This window comes from Berghia stephanieae, chromosome 4 (genome assembly GCF_034508935.2).
Source record: "Berghia stephanieae isolate SIO BIC M18660-M18661 chromosome 4, UCSD_Bste_1.3, whole genome shotgun sequence".
NCBI lineage: Eukaryota > Metazoa > Mollusca > Gastropoda > Nudibranchia > Aeolidiidae > Berghia > Berghia stephanieae.
The window spans coordinates 35,714,313-35,735,000 of NC_088363.1; the positions used below are offsets into that span (position 1 = coordinate 35,714,313).

The window sequence follows — 20,688 nt, forward strand, 5'->3', positions numbered from 1 at the left end:
TTTGTCTCAGAAAAATGTAATAAATAGGCATGGGACAAGGACATCTGTACAAAGGCAAAAGTAACACGGGTAAAATATTGATATAATCGGTGTTAGGGTTGAGTGAGTTAATATAGTTTGATAATGCGAGTACCAGACTCGCACACAAGCAAATATGATTTGATTCCCAACTTTGTAAGAATTTTGTTTTTTTTTACCCACACAGCAGCAACCAGGTAGTTGGGTCTAATATGTAATCTAATTGTTTTCAGATATCTGTGAGCAATTGTTGCATAGTTGTTTTATCAATTAGCACATTGTCCTTTTTGATAGATAATACAAAGGAATCATCAAAATGTTAAAATAAGGGTAAGGGTACATTGATGGTAACTACAGTAGCAAGAAATGTAACAAAACAATCTTTTTATCTTATCTTATCTTAAGCTGTATATATAAGACTTATCTTTTAAGTGTCTTATACCATAGCACAATTAATTACATAATGTCAAATCAAATAAGCAAGACCAAAGATGATCTGAAAGATTTAATACACTAAAGCAAAATGAGAAATGAATTAAACAGGCGATAAAACCAATGGACCTTTCTATTGTCAAAATCGACCTTATTCATTCAAGTCGTGAAAAAGTATGTGAATATTCAGAAAAAAAAAATTAAAAATAATAATTCAGTGGTGGAAAGTACTCAGCCACAGTCCAGCGGTATATTTAGACAATTACAACTATCAGTACATCGGACAACTCTAAATGACTTAATTTTGTTAAAGTTTGATTCAGTTGTTTTTATGTATAATTTTTAATCATTTTTGTGTTTTTTTTTATTTTTCAAATACCCCTGATTTTGAAAAGCAGGGTATAATATATTGTATTTGAAATGTCTTATTTTCCTCATCATTTTAGGCACTGAATTTCCTAAGAAAGATCCTGTTTTCAAGGTTGGTAGAAAAGAATTTTGGTTATATGGATAAACGGTTTTTTTTTTTATCTCATTGTTATGAATTGGGACTGGCGCTATTTAGGCAAATCAAGAATACACATGAATGATGATGATGATGATGAGGAAAGAAAAAAGAAAAAAAAAGATTTAAAAGAAAGAAAGTTCCCTTTATTATCCCCAAGAAGGAATTTTTGAGTATTGTTTACTCTAAGGCAAGTCTGGAATGACATAGGCATCACCTTCAATGCAGCACCACGAAGGGAACTGAGTAAGCTGACTCACTCAAAGCTGCGCTGTGTAGCGGAGGATTTGAACTCAATACCTCCAAGGTACAGGGAAAAGACCATATCAAATTAAGAAATTAAGGAGCAGTCACTGGTGTAAGATCAAAGAACTGAACAAGTGTATATGAAAGGTTCCAGACAAAGCAAATCTTACACACTTGTTCAGTTCTTTATCTAGCAAAGACCATACCGCTATGCCACAGTGCTCCCCAGTATCTTTTAAATGTTACTTCGATCTTATTCCTAGCAGTGGCTGATTTGTTGTTGACTCCCCATACCACACTTTTCCCACTAATGCTTGGATTACTTTTATTGAAGCTGCGATGTTTTGAAACCCTTTACAATATTATTGCTTAAAAGTTATTGTGGACCTTATTAAAGATATAATTGATTATAGTTAACTTGTGTTTATTGAAGGGCCTTTGTAATGATAAAATGTCTTTTTAGATGCTAAATTATCAAGATTTTAAAATAACCTAATTTATTGCTTTGTTCAAAAAAGTTGTGAGTTATACGTTGTATTATTTGGTGTTAAGTGCGGCATGTTGTCTAGTTGTATGAAACTCGCTTTCAGATCGGAAGGTCCTGGGTTCAAGCCTCACTCGTCACATCATTGAGTCCTTGGAAAAGGCTCTTTACTCACATTCTATCACCGTACTCAGGTGTAAAATGAGTACCTGGCCGTTAGCAGCGTTGTCTCTGTCCGAAAAAAAATTGTATTATCGCCTAACATGTCCTACATGTAAAGTGTTGCTGTTGGTCAGGGACCCTTTATAAAGCGCTTTGAGCACGTTTAGTGGATATTGCACTTTATAAAACCTCAATTTATTTATAAGTAAAAAGTTAATACTATATATTTGTCATCATATGTCTCTAACAGCAATCAAGTTTAGACTTCCCTGATTCCATGGATCGAGGTGAGCTGAATTTTTAAATATTTTTTTTTCTGGATATTTACATACTTTTTTACGACTTGATTGAGTAAGGTCATTTTTGACACTCCAAAGGTCACATTGATTTTATCACCTGGTTAATTCATTTCTCATTCCGCTTTAGTGTATTATTAAGAAATTTAATTAAATAAAGTTCCCTTTATTCATCTCCAAGGGGAAATATGTCTTTAGGATCTCTTCCAAAGAAAGACTGGAATAACCTGGGCGTCAGCCGCAGTGCAGCGTCGCATAGTGAGCCAAAGTGAGGTGACTTTCTCAAGGCCACACTGCGCAGCGGGTAGTCGAACTCTGTATCTTTTGGGTAAGAAGCAAAGACCATACCGCTGAGCCATGCTGCCCCCATTAAGTCTTTCAGAAAATCGTTGGTCTTGCTTGTTCGATTTGAGATTCTGTAATTATGTGCTATTGTATTAGACATTTTAAAGATAAGTCCTATATACAGGCTTAGATAAGATAAGATAAGATAAAAGGATTGTTTTCTTGCATTTCTTGGTTCTGTAGTTACCATCAATGTGCCAATTTAAAAGGTAAGTCCTATATACAGCCTTAGATAAGATAAAAAGATTATTTTTTTTACATTTCTTGGTACTGTAGTCACCATCAATGTGCCAGTTTAGTAAAAATTCACCCTTACTCTTTTTTTAACATTTTGATGCTTCCTATAAAAAAAAGACCATATACTAATTGATAAAAGAACAATACAACAATTGCTCACTGATATCTGAAAGCAACTTGAAACAAATTATATTAAGGCCCAAGGCCTTCGTCAGTTATGGATATATGATTAAAATAATCTTGTTTGGGCAGATTGATGGAAATAACAGTATTTCACATTTTCACACAACGAACTTTGACATTACATCAGCATTCATACCAGCTCTACTGTCCATTAACTCAATATACTCAGGTCTGTCCTCCACCAACATCAACGGTCATATAAGTCCGACGTCCAGTCACAGCAGTGAGGTAGCCAACCATTTGATGGATGCGTCTGCCTCCAGCAATTCTCACTTGAATCGTAGTCTGACTGCAGCAGGATTGGCTGTGGACAGAGAGACGCCTGTCGATACCCTGGACTCCATGCTTTCCAGGAAACTGATGAAAGATCCCAATCTGAAATTACACATAGATCAGTTAGAAGCTGTGAGTTGCCAGTTTTTCCAGATAGGGTATAAGAATTTAAATCTTTACACTTACTTCATGTTGCTACAATTTCCAACTTAATCAATGTATTTACAGACCTGCTGCTGACAAAGATAATATAAGGGTTTTTTTTTGTTGTTGTTGTGCGGTTATGTGGACTTGTGGTATGACACTCGCTTTCGGATCGGAAGGTCCTGGGTTCGAGCCTCACTCGGCGCATAGCTGAGTCCTTGGAAAAGACTCTTTACTTACATTCTCTCACTGTACCTACTCAGGTGTAAAACGAGTACCTGGCCGTAATCAGCGTTGTCTCTGTCCAAAAAAAAAATGCAATATCGCCTAACAGGTGTCTTTTCTCATTGTTAAGTGTTGCTGTTGGCTAGGGACCCCTTGTAAAGCGCTTTGAGCATTTTAGTGGATATTGCGCTACATAAAAGCTCAATTTCTTTTTTTTTTTTTGTTTGTTTGTTAGTTTTAGCCAAATTTAGTCAAATTCAAAAGCTTTAAGTTGCTTAGCAGATAGGATATAAGAATTAAATCTTGACATTTACTTCATGTTACCACAATTTCCATCTTAATCAATGTATTTACAGATCTTTTGCTGACAAAGATAATACAAGGCGGTTTTTTATTGTTGTTATATTTAGAGGTTTTTTGGTCAAATTCAAAAAGCTGTAAGTTGCTTAACAGATAGGATATAAGAATTAAATCTTTATATTTGCTTTATGTTGCCACAATTTCCAAATTAATCAATGTATTTACAGACCTACTGCTTACAAAGATATAATTTGTTCATACAGGGGAGTTTTTTGTTGTTGTTTTTTTAGCTAAATTTGGTCAAATTCAAATGTCAAAAGCTGTAAGTTGCTTAGTAGATATATTTTTTAGTTCATACTGATTTTTTTTCTTGAAATTTGGAATTTTTTCTTAAGAATATTTTTATTTCTCATTGTTTCAGGTCTGTTGTTGACCAAACTACACTTATTCAATGTCAGCATACCATTGTAAAGCCAAATTTTCATTTCATAAGGAACACGTTCTTTGTTAGATATTCTTAAATCTTTCACAATTCAAGCCTGAATCAAGCATTAGTAGAGCAGAGCAAATAGAATTAGCTTTTGCACCTCTCTCCCGATCTGGTCTTTATCCTTATTTACAGGCGCTGGACCATCGATTTATATATCCGATTTTTTAATAACTCATATTGTCATTTTCCTTTAGAGGCCTTTCATTTTTAAAGATGAGTCCTCGGAAAAGATTATATACTCACATTCTTTTGCAGTTATCAGATGTAAATGAGTTCCAGGCCGTTAAAAGCAGTCTTTGTTGAAAGAAAAATAAAAATTTATAGAGCCTCAGAGACATCATGTCTTTTGCATGTTCAGTGTTGCTATTGGATTAGAACTCGTCATAAAGTGCTTTTAGCACATATACTGTATGAACTATCCACGACGTCGTAGATAACTTATACGGTAGTCACGATCTCCTCGGCCAGGCGGAGTTGTCGTACCAGTAAGGTCGTGGGTTCGAGCCTCCATCGCTGCCATTAAGTTTTGATGCTCTGTTGTCTTCTGGCACGTTCCTATTCACTTCATTTCCAACAGTATTCTAACTTAAGTCCCAGCATCATTCCATTCTTTCTCTATCGCAGGCTCTGTCAAAGCTAGGATTAGAGTTGACGCCCCATAAGCACCAGCTGTTGCGAGAAAGTCTGACTGTCGATGCAGATGGAATGGTTCGGTTTGAAGGCAAGTGAATACAATAGTAAATTATTATTTACTAAAACAAGAGTATGTGAAGAAATATATTATTGAGCATTACTTTTCTCTTAATTTTTTTGTAGAATTGGGGGGGGGGGGAACAACATTCCTTTTGTATTTCTATTTGATAGTTTTATACTGCGGCTATGTGGTCTAGTAGTATGACATTCGCTTTTGGATCAAAAGGTCCTGGGTTCGAGCCTCGCGCTCGGCGTATAGTTGAGTCCTTGGAAAGGGCTCTTTACTCACATTCTCTCACCGTACTCAGGTGTAAAATGAGTACCTGGCCATTAACAGCGTTGTCTTTGTCCTAAAAGTTGTAATAACGCCTAACAGGCATCATGTCCTGTCCTACATGTTAAATATTGCTGTTGACCAGGGACCCATTGTAAAGCGCTTTGAGCACATTTAGTGGATATTGCGCTATATAAAGCTCAATTTTTTTTTAAAAGAATTTTATTCACAGCACAAATAACTTTGAGTTAGGAACCCTTTTTTAAATAAAAATTTAACAATGATATAATACTTTATTTCATCCTTTCGGAAATTCATGTAGAGGCTTGTGGTACACAATAAAAATCCAATAAATACTTGAAACTGGTGTAAAATGAATGTAACCTTGGTTGTCTTAATTGGTACTATGTCTTCACCAAAGTTGTAATAAATAAAAAAAATTTTAAGAGGGTCTTTTTGCTTATTGTTATTACATTTTTATTTCTGGGTGGGGTTCCTGACCTCCCATAGTGGGCAGGGAGGTATTTGCTGTGTCTTCTATCCCCCTGAATCTGTTTTCCAATTAATTGCTTTCTGTCTTTGTCTTGGAATGAGATTACTCGGTTTTGTCCTGACCCTGGCCGGAGTCCTTGACTGGAGGGGAAACAGTTGAACGTATTGTTATAGTTTTGGGAGATGAAATTCTTTTCATTGTGAATCATCTCTCTGTTAAGTACTGTTATTTTTTTTTTTTTTTAACATATGATTTGTTAACATTTGAGTGTATTCCTCTTAGTGGGATCTTGTGCTAGTGTCGGGCTGAGGCTTTTAGGTGATCTCAAACTAAGTACACTGATAGTGTGCCCTTGGAATCTACATCTGTTCCCTATTTGAACGATCTCCTCTATGTCTTACTTTTTCATCAAGTCCTTTTAATTGTACATCTAGACTGTTTTTATTATCCAATTTTCTTCTTTTTTTACTGGCAATGATATGACCTAAATGTGTTGCAAGCGCCGTAAAACTCTTAAAAACAAACATATTTTTTGCTTTGATTTCCAGAATTTGCCAGAATGGCCAAGACGTTGTTCCGTGGTGAGATGGGGGGCTTAAAAGGCAGAATGACACCCCTGGCACATCACGTCACAGGATTCTCTCAACAGGTAATATTCCTCTATGTGTTATTCTTGGATTTAAAAGGTCTAATTTGTGCCTCTAATTTAGCTAAAATCAAAATTTTAAAGGCACAGTTGCCAGCAGAGGCAAAAGAAACAAATATATAGAAAAGTCATGTTTTCATATTTCACACTATTTGCCTGTGCGACTACACATTTAAAAAATGATGCCCTTCCACCATGACATAAAAGGATACCGTTGCCTAGGCATTTCAGGAAAGAATATAGATAATTCATCAAACAAGATGTCTGATGTGAACAGGAATCACCCTTGTTGTCCAAGTGTGCAAATTGGGTGTTGATAATCTTGTCCAACAAAAAGTATGAAAGTGTCTGAAGTGGGACTCGAACCCCAGGATCAGGTCACAGTGCAATACCTTAACCATTTGACCACTTCGCTCCAACTACACATATTTTATGGAAAACGTGATAAATAATACAGATATAATGTAAATCTCATATATGGCTGAATAAGGTAAGAAGTTTTTATTTAAAAAATACATTATTTTCTAAAGGCCTTTAAAACTTGACAGGTTCTTCCCAAGCTGGACATCCAGTGGTTCGGGATTAAATTTTTCTGGGGTTTGTGTTTACTCTAAAACGATATAGATGTTCTAGATTTAAGATTGTAAGGGGGGGGGGGGGATTGTTTGTTTTGTTTTTGTTTTGGGGTGGGTGTATGTTTGTTTGTTTTTTCAGGGCAAAAGTGGGGGGGGGGGGGGTTTGCTGGAAAATTAGCTTTTAGTGAAATGGTCTCATTTGTATATTTTAATATATTTTGTTTAAGATATGGTACAAGTTTCCTTCCCACCAAACAGCCAGCACTAAGATGTTGGTGCTATTTAAATATTATATGTTTAATTGGTACTATGTTCAAGTGTTACCATTCAAAAAAAAGAAGCTGTTTCATTTCTGTTTATCAGTCTGTGCAGATTATGTACGAAAAATTTCCTTTGGATGAATAAATTATTATTATTATTATTATTATTATTATTATTATTATTATTATTATTATTATTATTATTATTATTATTATTATTATTATTATTATTATTATTATTATTATTATTATTATTTTTATTATTGTTATTATTATTATTATTGTTATTATTATCATTATTATTATTATTATTATTATATTATTATTATTATTATTATTATTATTATTATTATTATTATTTATTATTAGTATTATTATTATTATTATTATACTGTAATCTAAATTTATTTTTCTGGGGTTTTTTTTCCTCCTCCTCTTAACATCTTTTCCTCTAGGGAGCCAGTGTAACTTTCATTGGTAATGATGGTAGCATCGAAGACGTTGTCAAGGAGAGAGATGCACTCCGAGCAGAGGTAGCAGCACTAAAAGAAGAATTAAGGACCAGGAACTCATCTTCCAAACAATCAGAGGAGCAATTGTTATTTATAAGAAAGGTATGGTACTTTATTTGACATTTTTACTTAGCGTGACAGTTTTGCTAGAAAGCTTTTAGTCTGTATTAATGTACATTTTTCCTGGCTCTTGAAATAATTCTTTATTACAGTTATCATTAAAGTTGTGATTTGTGTACAAGCTAATCAAGACAGCAAATCAAAAAAAAAATTTAATGTTTAATTTTTTTTTTCTCATTGAATTTAAAACTAATGAGATTACAGGGTAGTAATATATTATTACTGTTACCCCGTAAGATGCAAATATTGGCGCTTTAGGTTAAAAAATTATTTTTTTTTTAAACAGAAAGAATGATGATCTCTGTCGTCTATCTGGAATTAAGTAATGTATTTATGTCTTCTTTGCTGTTTGCTGAAGAAGGGTTTTGAGCCCGAAATGTTCCATGTTTGGTATTTTGTTCTTTTTTTTTAAGCTGTTATATTAATTTTTATTGATTGCAAAAACTATGGCAATCAGTTTGTTAAACAAAAACTTCCAACATCATCATTTTTCTTATTCGTGACTCTATTTTTTTTATTTATTCCGACCCGATGCAGCAAGCCCAAACTGTGATTGAAGAAGGCAGAACTCTACGCACCAAGCTCCACTTGGCAGAGCAGGCCCAGCTCAGGGCCCAGCAAACAGAGAGGGACTATGAGGAGGTAGTGGCTATGCTGGAGAATGAGGTAGCACAGCTCAGGCTCCAGGGGGCCAAGTCTGTAAGTTTTGCATTGAACCATGGGGTAGATTTACTTTAGTTTCAATAGGGAGAAATAGTGTGATGTCAAATACCGGTTCCAATCTCCTTGGAAGTGTGAAAGCAGTCCTCTGGAGGACTGGATACATACCTTGTATACAATTGATCTGGTTTCAGACTGATGGCTGCTTATTTTCTAGCCTAAATAAGTGTTGATCATCATAAAGACCATCCATCCTCGCCTTTTTAAGCCCGGTAATCATAAGAAGCTGCCTATACATCCTTGTACTAAAATAGTTATGCCACCTTATGATTCAATATGTAATCTATTCATTGTTAGTCCTCCAGAGGACTGGTCACACACTTCCAAGGAGTTTAAACCGGAACAGATAACGCTGTAACATTTTTACTTCTGCTTGTCTTAGAGAGTTATCAGGAATTATATAGATTTTAATTGGTACAAGGTGTAGGCTTGTTACCTATTTATAACCCATTTCCTGGGTGGGGTTCCTGACCTCCCATAGTGGGCAGGGAGACACTTTACAGTGTCTTCTATCCCCCTACATATGTTTTCCAGCACGCTTTCTGTCTTTGTCTTGAAATGAGACTACTTAGAAAAGGGACCAAGATTGAACCCGGGTGCAGTCGAGATTTTTTTTTTTTTCTGACTCCCCCCCCCCCCACTCTGTCCACCCAGCAGTAAATGGGTAGCTGTGTCTCTTAGATCTGGCAGAAAGTACTTTATGTTAGACCAGTGTCCTGTCCAAAGGGTAGCAAGCAATTGCTATTGTCCGTTTCACACTATAGAAACTGGGATAAACTCCGGCTCCATGGGTCTGATGGACTACTTTTTAAGCTCAATATTGAATTTTTAGCATCAGGTTCACTTCAGTGTTTTGAAGTGAATCGTCGTATTTTGTAAAATTTCTTAACTAAGCAAGTCTGGTGTATGCCAGACAGAGCAGAGAGAGAGAGAAATACAAGAAATCGACCCTCCCAGAGAAATCAGAACAATATAAGCAATATGTGATTGAGGTATGACACTCGTTTTCGCTTTCGGAAGGACCTGGATTCAAGCCTCACTCGGCACATAGTTGAATCCTTGGAAAAGGCTCTTCACTCACATTCTCTCAATGTACTGAGGTGTAAAATGAGTACCTGGTTGTTAATAACGTTGTCTCTGTCAAAAAAAATTGTAATATCGCCTACCAGACGTCATGTCCCTTCTTACATTTTATGTGTTGCAGTCGAGGCATGTTGATTGTAAAGTGCTTTGAGCAAGTTTAGTGGATATTGCCCAATATAAAAGCTCAATTAATTTTTTAAATATAAATCGTCCCGACTATCGGGTAACCTCTGTGGTGTTATGGTTACATGTCTGATTGTAATCATTAGGTCTGAGGTTCGATCCCCAGTCAAGGCACGTTGATTTTTTGGGATGGTTTTTTTTGTTTTTTGTTTTTTTTCTTGCATTTTTCTTTCTGCTTCGTCTGACATGAATCTGTTTCTTACCATCACAGGACACCCTGAATATGCAGAAACGTCTGGCAGTGTTGGTGTGTCAGCTCAAGAAGGCGGAATCTGGTATCAAAACTTACGAAGTTGCCACAGAAAAGCTTGTCAAACACATAGAAGTAAGTATAAGATAAGATAAGATAAAATATACTTTATTCATTTTTAAAAAATGGAAATTCGTTTACAGACGTGGCATGCATGAAAATGTATAAGTTGAGAATCTATGGCGACAATGTATACATATATAATATATGCAAATGCACAAAAATGTAAAAATATACAACCAAGAACCAATAGCAACACTTTATATGTTAATTTGATAAATTGAGATAGGCCATAACTATAGTATTGGCTATTTAGCTTAAATGCTGGTGAACTAGCTTCCAGGCGTTTGTATGTGTTGAATCCGTGACCTCAAGTGGCTCTAGATAGACTAGAATTTGAAGCGACTTTTTGGGGGGGTCATGGATAGCTCATATGGTAGAGTCACAATCTCCTCGGCCAGGTGGAGTTGTCCTACAGTAAAGTCGCGGGTTCGAACCCCCATTGCCACTGCAAAGATTTTATTCTCAGTTGTCTTCTGGCACTTTCCTACTCACTTCATTTCTTGTTAGAGGTAAGTAGGATAGCAAGTGAGGCTCCACCTCATTGTTATTCTTCCTTACAATATTTGTTAGGATAGGCATTTCATTATATAGAGTATTAAAATAAAGAACTGAACAAGTGTGTATGAAAGTTGCCAGACAAAAGAAGAAAGAAAAATACAAGAAAAAAAAATCCCAAAAAATCAGACGTCCTCGACTGGGGATTGAACTTCAGACCTTCTTCACCACAGAGGCTCCTGATAGTTGAGACATTTTTAATACGTGTATTCTTCACAAGATTGCGCGTTTTTTACGCTGTGAACCCTCACATGCATCAAACAACAGATACATAGAATTCAATTAGATTCAATTAATCATACATAGATCAACTAAAAAAAATAATTGAGCTTTATAAAGCGCAATATCCACTAAATGTGCTCAAGGCGCTTTACAAGGGGTCCCTGGTCAACAGCAACATTTAACATGTAGGACGGGACGTGACACCTGTTAGGCGATATTATAATTTTTCGGACAAAGACAATGCTGTTAACAGCCAGGTACTAATTTTACACCTGAGTACGGTGAGAGAATGTGAGTAAAGAGCCTTTTCCAAGGACTCAACCATAGCCGAGCGCGAGGCTCGTACCCAGGACCTTCCAATCCGAAAGCGAGTGTCTTACCACTAGACCACATAGCCGCATAACTACCTCTATTTTGTGTCAAAGTGAGATTGTTTTTGTTGTTGGCTGAAGAAGCGTTTTAATATTTTGCTTTTTTTTCCCCACCCAGTACTCTTTGGAAGTCCTTTCAAGCCTTGAGAAGTCTCCACAGTAAGTAGCTCATGAGATAGGGGTTTGAGCAGACCTGTCTAGTACAACGAAAAATTCGTAGAAATACGATTTTTGGCTCCAGCTACAGAAGTGTATTGCTTTTTGAATCAGTAAATCTTGTTGAAAAGGAAAGTTTAGTTCCTTTGATTCTTTTAAAAGGTCTTTGGAGCATTTTTGAATCATGCTGAGGGCAAATTATTTATTTCTAATGCTATTTAAAGTGGAGTTTTCTTGTTTTCTCTTGGAAACTACGAATTATTGAAATTTCAACTAAGCAGCTCTGGGTTGAGTGAAATGCCAGTTGGAGAAAATTTAACAGCAAAAAGTGGCGAAATTCACTGAATTGTAAGCTTCTGAAACCGTAAACCGGTTTCTGGGACATGTGTGGAGAAGAGATGGAATAGAAAAGTTGGTAACATCTGGGATGATCGAAGGAAAGAGAGCTAGAGTAAGACAAAGAATGACTTATTTAAATAACCTAAGAATGGCCAAATGTGATTTTAAAAGCAACACAGATTTAATGCGCACCGCAGAGGATCGTGATTCGTGGAGACAGCTGACCGGCAACGTGCTCAAGAGCACAAGCCGTGATGGATGATGATGGAGCTTCTGAAAACGTATTCTACCATTGATATTTCTGATAAGTTGTTTAAAAATAAAAATGTGGAAAAACAAGACTGCTATAATGCAGTGAAAGATATGCTGGTTTTCACTCTACTACTTGTGAATTGTGTTCAATGAGTTAAATAAACTGTTTAACTGAACTGTATAAAGCTAGTTTTATGTTCCATGCATTTATTATTTGTATCAATGATTGTTTTCCCCAGTATTTTGATGGAGAAAAAAAAACAATTTGAGAGAGAATTCCTTTGTTTATCAATGTCTTGATTTGATCCCAATTTGTCTCATAGAGTTGGAGATGTAGCAAAGGCAAAGGCCCAGAAGAAAAAAGCCATATCATCACTAGCAAGCGAGGGCAGGGATGTGATAAAGCTTGCACGATCCCTCATGGAAACTGTCGGTAAGCGGATATATTTTTTATTTGGAATTTATTTATCATTAAAATTATCAAAGAGTTTTTGAAAAATGAATAGCTGCCTTATCTCATAACATATCCCATAACGAATAGAGTAAATTTGGGATGGATGATCCCGTTAGCTCAGTTGGTAGAGCACTCGCTTCACTCGTAAAGGTACCGAGATTGATACCGGGTGAAGTCGAGACTTTTTCTGACCCCCCCAATCCCATGTCTATCCGGCAGTGATTGGGTAGCTGTGTCTGTTAAATCAGGTCAAAAGTACTTTGCAATAGTCTAACATCCTTTTCAAATTGCTATTGTCAGTGATAGATATTATAAGAGCATCAAAACAAAAAGGGCCGCAAACAGGTAAGACTGTAAACTGAGTGCATTCCATTTCCTGTTCGTGAATAATGAGTGTGTCATAGACGCCATATATTTCTGTAATCTACTCACAAGAAACACATGAAACATACCAGCAAACAAAACTATGTGTAACCTAAAACGTTTATATTACTATTCAAACATTTATTTAGTGAGAACTGATCATCCAAAGGTGTTCTAAAAACAACAAAGAAACTCCCTGTATTGTTTCACATTGTTGGTAGGAAATTAAAAGGAATTTTTAATTCTGAGATAAAACGTTCGCATTCGATTCCTGTACCGTTCGACAACTGAAATGAGTCAGTTGCACTCACTTTGTTATGATAAAACAAGATACCGACTGAGAGGAAAGGTCAAATGGAGGGCAAGACGAATCGGAGAGGAAATTGATTGCACTCAGTCAGTTGACAGCCTAACATGTTCTTTGTGATTGATTCCATATGACCTGCTGGAGGGATATGTGACACTTCGTGGTATATAATAATAATAATAATAATAATAATAATAATCTTTATTGTCCAAATAGGCAATTACTGTTAGGTTACAGCTCTTGTAAAAAAAAGTAATTAAAATAGTGGTAATAATGATGATAATAATACTGATAGTAATGATGATAATAATAATAATAATAATAATAATAATAATAATCATCATCATCATCATCATAATAAAAATAATAATAATAATCATAATAATAATAGTAATAATGATAATAATAATAATAATATGGACAGACCAACTACACATCTGATAATAATAATAATAATAATAATAATAATAATAATAATAATAATAATAAACAATCCATCACTGACAATAGCAAGATAAAAATGACATATTTGTGTGTTGACCTCATGACCTCAAGAAGTCTCAAGAGGGACTCAAGATAGTTACCATGTTTCAAGTCGGGCCATGGGTTTGACCCTCCATTGCTGCAAAAGTTTTTATTCTCTATTTTACTTTGAACATTCTCTTAATCACTTCAGTTCTTGTTAATATCAATGTATTATTATACACCACAGGTCTGGGCAAAGAATTTCCGAAAGGATGAAATAAATTATTATTATTATTATATTATTATTATTATTATTATTATTATTATTATTATTATTATTATTATTATTATTATTATTTTTATAAGTGCCTGTTCCACTCACTTTTCTGAATTGTAATCCACATTGTGCATGTCGAAAATGCAGAAATAATTTAATGAAAATGGAAGTTGAATCATTTGGGTTTTTTTAAATTTTTTTTTACAATGGTTGTAGATCACAGAGGAAAAAATAAAACTTAGGATAGGTAACTACAATGAAGTCATTGGTATGTCGTATTCACTGACATCTTTGCCAAAATGGAGACTATCAGATGTGTAGTTGGTCTGTCCATCGACAGAAGGTTGTGTTTTCCTTTTACAAATATCAGTAAAGAAGAATAGTCAGAATTGGTGGAAAATTTTTACTTGTTTTGTTTTGTTTATTTTGTACTGTTTGTTTTTTATGGGCTGGATGAACTGGTCATCATGGCGCCACACCTAAACGATTTCAATGCCCGACTGACATGGGCCCGCGCCCAATGAGGACGCCGCTGAAATACAACCAGACCATTGGTGTCTTCAGCGCCAACCATACAGATACAGATACAGATGATTTGTTTTTTGGGTTTTTTTTTGTGTTTTGTGTTTGTTTTCTGAGGTTTTTTTTGTTGTTTTTTTTTGTTTTTATATTGTTTTTTTAAAAAATCATTTACATCAGTTTTGATGTATGTAATATCAGATGAATGATATAAAGGTTATTGATCCAAACTATAAAGCTTATAATGCATATTATTGTGTGTGGTTTGACATGTCAGAGTTTAAAATAAAATTCTTCATAGCATCTTTTTTCCATTGTTTTTTTAAAATTAAGATTTTCTTTCGTTGAAATGAACTTAACCATTTTACTTAATGTTTTGACCCCAGCGTTGCCCTTTGGCTGGGAGGAGGCCTACACATCAGAAGGTGTACGCTATTACATCAAGTAAGTGGACATCTTGAATGTTTTTGCCAATGTGCTTCTTACTTACTTACTTATCCGAACCAGCGACTACCTGAGCTCTCGTTCTTCGGTCTTGTGCCATGACGTAGAAGTTAGACGTCTTTTGTAGTTGTTCCAGGTGACTATAAAGTGTGTTACTGATGCTTGGATTTGGTGGGAGGAATGTGCATCTCAGGTCTTCAAGAGGTTGACATTCAAGCAAGGCCATTGTGCTTCAAAAATGAAATGAAGGAAAAAAAATAATGAAAAATGATGTACCAGGCAGAGGTGCAAGATGAGCTCTGAAAAGTGGTGCATGATCCAATGGCAGACACACACCATTGGAAAATAAAAATATCCCACTCACAGATATTTTTTTTTTTTAATTGAGCTTTTATGTTATAGCGCAATATCCACTAAACTTGCTCAAAGCGCTTTACAAGGGGTCCCTGGCCAACAGCAACACTTAACATGTAGGGCAGGACATGACGCCTGTTAGGCAATATTACAATTCTTTTTTTCAGACAGAGACAACACTGTTAAACGGCCAGGTACTCACTTTACACCTGAGAATATGAGTAAAGAGCCTTTTCCAATTACTCAACTATGCGCCGAGTGAGACTCGAACTCAGGATTTCCAATCCGAAAGCGAGTGTCATACCACGACCACATAGTTGCACAATTTGATTTCTGGTATTCTTTTTTTAAAATTAAATTTACTTTCTTCATAGTCTTACATTGTCTCATATGCCATTCTTTACATTTTTAGACTGTAAGACATAGAAAAAGTGTGAATGAAAATCTGATTCATTTAAAAGACAAAAGTTTATATGTGTAAGTTTTGTTTTGATCAAATTGTGTCCAGATATCTCAATGTCAGTGCATTTACCCACAAATAAAAGGACAATTATAGATCCAGAATATTGTTTTTCTGATCCTCCTTCATTCAACTGTCCACCCAATTTGTGATCGGTTAGATGGTTTTGTTTTGATCCTATGGAAAATACTTTGTGACTGGTATTCTATCCAAAAGGAACCGAGCAATTGTACTGTTCATTTAACACTATCGAAATTGGGACAACTCAGACTCAATGGGTCTTATGAATCTGGAGGACGACTTCTATGTTTTGATTTTTAAAACGACCAGGAACATGAAGTTGCAGTTTTTTTGTCACTTTAAGAAATTATATTATTCCAGCCCTCGGAATTGGAGAACCCTGTCATTCCTTAGTAAATACATAATCGTTGAATAATGCTTTGAATGCCTTGAATGAAAATGTTATTCAACGATTGCAGATTGCAGAATATTTTTGCACATGTCAGTGGTGTGCAATATGGTGTTAAAGACAGCTGATTGGCAATTAAAAATAATCATTTGGTGCGCATGAATACATTTTTATTTTTTGGGTCAAATTGCCATTCAAGTAGATGGAGAAAATACAAATGATAGTGAATAGAAGTACTAATAACATACATTTGGTCACGAAATATCTAAGAATCTTACTTGGAGGGGTGGAATAAACGTATTCTTTCATTTCTTTGTATTTATTAAACTGTTATATTTTTATCGTGCAATAACAAATACTCGCATGCTCGTAATATTATTGGGCACTATAAGAATTACTTGTTTGATATATACAAAGAAGTGAAAGAATCATATTCTTTTTCCTCAATTAAGTATGAAAATCATGAAAACCTAACTCAATTTATAAATGTTTACGATATATTCAGTTTTTAGCATCTACAATTCACAGAAGTAATACTGTTTTGAGTTGTAAGCTTACATGTATTATTTTTCTCCTCCCAGTCATTTGAATCAAACAACAACCTGGACTCACCCTGTATCCTGTATGGAGCACCAGACAAATGCACAGTCCTCCCCACCCTCCATCCCACAAGAGTCATCACAAAAAGAAGAAAACGGTGACAACGGTCATCATTCTACATCACAACAACAGTCCAACAACCAACCACCTCCTCCACCACCACCACCACTCATTCGACTGCCTACTCCAGACACTGGACAACAACCTCTACCACCACCACCACCACAACCTCAACCACAACCACCACCACCTGCACATGTACAGTCACAGCAACATGGAGTTCAGCAATCACAACAACAGAAACATATCTCTCAACAGCAAAATCAAAAAACACAACAGGAAAACAAGCAAAGGAAAGTCAGTAGCAGTGGTGAAAAGCCTGATAAATCGAAAGACCTCAAAAAACATTCCCCAAGGAAAGGTGATTACAAAGAAAGTGGGTTGATATAGGCGATAACTAATCCTTTATAAAGGATAGGAGAAAATTACTGCATGGTATGTAGGCTGAAGGATGGAGCGAGAGAGAGTAAATACAAGATGTTCTGCTTCGGGTTACTTTAGACCTTAAAGGTCAAAAATGGATGAGGTCGCTTTATTGAAGAACAAACGTATGATTGGGAGCAATCTGGCTCAAACTCATTCCTCAGCGAACAAAATACAAAATTTAGCAGTGTTTAGACACAATATAATCTAGAGTTGTTATAAAGTAATGTCCCATCTAAAGGATAGCAAGCAGTTGTTATTGCCCCTTTCACGCTTCAGGAAACTGGGATAAACTCCAGCTCCTTTGGCCAGAGGACTGTGAGGGAAGTTATAGTAGTTGTATAATCTAGAGAGAAGGAAGGAAATACGTCATCTTCTCTTCCTTGTTCACTCTTGGTTTTTGCAGACTATAGGTTAGATATTGATTTTGTTTTGAGCTGAAGAAAGTTCATATTGCCAGATTATTTTTTTTCCTTGTTATATGTTGTATTCTTTATCGAAGCTTTTTATTCAATTCCATAAAGAATGGAAAAGGACGTTTTTACTTTTACAAACCTGTATGAAATATCAAAACATGATTTTGGGCCAGCCATAATGGGGGTTTTTTTTTATTTTAATATTTATGAATTGACGAATTTGTCAGAGATTTTATTACAACATGCCAGTCAACTACACCTTACAACAGCAAACACAATGGGTAAAAGCATAGAAAGTCTGTAGTCCTTGTAAAACATTCCCTATGAAAAGATGGAAGCAGTGAGAACATTACATGTGATATGTAGAAAATATAGGGTTTTGTTTTGTTTTTCTGTTTTGTTGAATATTCACAATACAATTTCTACTCATAAGTGGGGTATGTTGTTCAACATCTTTCAATTAAGAGATTTTTATCCCTAGTATAACTTTCTATTAAACTAAAACCTCTAATGCTATGCTTATTATGTTAACAAGACTCAAAACACTGATATTATTTCATCCTAAATTTTTTGAGGAGTATAGTAGATACGTTGGGTGTGTCGGATTGTGGACATATTTTGAGTGTTTTGGGTTTTGGAGATTGTTGGATAGTGTTGGGCTTTCAACATATGTGTTGGGTGAGTTGGGTTTTGGAGATATTTTGGGTGAGTGTATCAGTAGAACATCAATGACATACCAATTTTAGAGTTTTTTTCTTTCTCTCTTTTTTTTTTTTAACAATGCCGACTTTGAATCATTGATTTATGAAAATAAAAATGAATTCCTTTTATTTATCCCTAAGGATAAATTTTTTTTTAGGATCTATTCCAAGGGAAGACTGGAATAACCCAGGCATCAGCTGCAGTGCAGCGCCGCAAAGTGAGCTGAGGCTAGGTGACTTGAAAAAGGCCACACAGCGCGACTGGTAGTCGAACTCAGTACTTTCAGGTACGAAACAAGGACCATACCGCTGAGCCGCGCTGTCCATATCAATTGTCTTACATTTTCCAAGGCACCTCACTTGTTGAAAGCAACTTGTACACCCTTCAACACAAAACTAATCATTTTACATTGTTGCAAAGAGCATACAACTAAGCAGAACTGGTTAATATTTAACAAAATTAATTGTTCCATCAGTAACAAAGATTTTAGTCTGAATGTCGTCCTCATTCCACAAACTTACGGCTGATTTGGGGCCTTTGACTTTTCCCCCATGAGCATATCTCTATGTCTTTGTTTTGGAATTCAAGTAATATCATCTCACCAAGGCCCTGGCTCGGATCCTTTTCTACAATAGGAAACGGTATATACCAATGCTTTTTTATTTGGTAGATTTCATTTCTCATTGTGATAATGATCTTTCTGTTATATGTGTCAGTGCATGACATAATCAGGCGGAAGGTGAAAATTTTGGATTTGCATTTTTTGCATTTTCTGAAAGAATATGCTCACCAGAGCATTTTAATCTTTATTTGAAATCGGGTGATTTTTCATGAAGTTATGGTCAGATGTATGGGAAATATATCCAGCAACTTTTCTCAAATTTCATACTTTTTCAACTTGACCAGCTGTAAAAAATATTTAGAGGTGAAATTAGGCTTTGATGTTTCCCAAAGATGTACAAAAAGGGTTGATTTAGTCATTTATGACAAAAATTCGTTTTTGATAACAATTGACCTTCTAACTAAACTTGGCAATATCGCAGTTTAAACCTTTTCACCATCCGATTGATTATGTCATTCACTGTAACATATAAATGCCTGATACAATGCTTTTAGTCAAAGTCAAAAGATATATTGCTACTGAGATGTTCTGTTTTCTATTCTCTTTTGAAACAAGTCCACTTAATTCTACTTTTGATTCGGTACGGAATTCTCGATCTGTTGTCTGTCTCAATAATTTTCTTTTTTCCCCCCTGACACTATTACGGCTTGACATTGTTGTAGGTGTCAGTTAAACACCCTAAAAACGAACACATAAATATACTAAAATCAAATGCCGTCCATTGAAATTTTAAAAATTTTGTTTTGTTTTTTTGTTGGTTTTTTAATTTTTATTTTGAACTTTATGTTCTCAATAAGTAACAAATCCCATGTAAATACAAATTGAAAATATGTAATCTGCTTGTTTTACTGTACAACGACAATACACATTTCTCGCAACTCAGACGGAAAAGAAAATATGTATCATCGTGATACAGCAGTGTTAATTTTACCCATCATTCTTATCCATTTCTATTTTGAAATGCCAGAATGAATTTGATTTTCAACTATGATAAGTGAGTCAAATTTTACTGCTTGGTGTTATAATATTGCATTTATTTAACTTGAACTTATTCTTGTTATTTGTCACCGTCACAGAATCTTATGTTTTCTTGTTTTGTTGTTTTTATTTTTAAATTGGAGGGTTTTTTGTGGGATTTTTTTTCATTTGTCTTTTATTGTTTTAGTTTTTATTTTGTTTTTTTCGTGCTATTTTTTGTTTTGGGGGTTTTGGGGTTGTTTTGTTGTTTTTTTTTTGTTTTTTTTTGGTGATGAAATTTATCTAACTGGTCTAACCCATCTTAGCTCATTTCTCAAGACTATTAATTTGTTACAATACAGCATTCTTATACAGCATTCATTGATTGATGTACAGACAGCAAACTGATTAGTTTTGATATGTTTTTGTTGTTTTGTTATTTTTTCCTTTATATTTTAGATCTATTTCATTGCCATCAGAAGCTACTGATTGCACCATTTTATTGATTTTAAAAATATTATGTATCTCATTTTGTAAATTTCATTAATGCTTCCGTCTCTGTTTTCAGACTTTCAGAGGGTTTTTTTTTTAAAAAAGGAGACTTTTTAGAGGAAATTTAGCATTTGCAATTTTTGATTGTGCCAAGACAATTTGTTCAAAATATTTCATTGCAGAGCAGCCAACTGTGATTATTTTAGAGAGGAAGTGAGTAGGAAAGTGCCAGAAGACAATAGAGAATAAAAAATTAT

General features: G+C 35.0%; 1 protein-coding gene across 1 annotated transcript in view; it reads left to right on the forward strand.

The window, feature by feature from the left end:
• LOC144970480 (syntaxin-binding protein 4-like) overlaps positions 1 to 20,476 on the forward strand; it is a 33,052-nt gene extending 12,576 nt beyond the window's left edge. Inside the window, exons 8-19 of the mRNA XM_078910174.1 lie at positions 897 to 931; positions 2,098 to 2,134; positions 3,078 to 3,313; positions 4,965 to 5,061; positions 6,349 to 6,449; positions 7,737 to 7,895; positions 8,451 to 8,612; positions 10,111 to 10,224; positions 11,479 to 11,519; positions 12,431 to 12,540; positions 14,879 to 14,936; positions 16,741 to 20,476. Coding sequence (XP_078766300.1) covers positions 897 to 931; positions 2,098 to 2,134; positions 3,078 to 3,313; positions 4,965 to 5,061; positions 6,349 to 6,449; positions 7,737 to 7,895; positions 8,451 to 8,612; positions 10,111 to 10,224; positions 11,479 to 11,519; positions 12,431 to 12,540; positions 14,879 to 14,936; positions 16,741 to 17,209 — 1,619 coding nt within the window. The 3' untranslated portion in view covers positions 17,210 to 20,476. The remainder of the gene's footprint in view (positions 1 to 896; positions 932 to 2,097; positions 2,135 to 3,077; positions 3,314 to 4,964; positions 5,062 to 6,348; positions 6,450 to 7,736; positions 7,896 to 8,450; positions 8,613 to 10,110; positions 10,225 to 11,478; positions 11,520 to 12,430; positions 12,541 to 14,878; positions 14,937 to 16,740) is intronic.
• Positions 20,477 to 20,688: the final 212 nt, after the last annotated feature.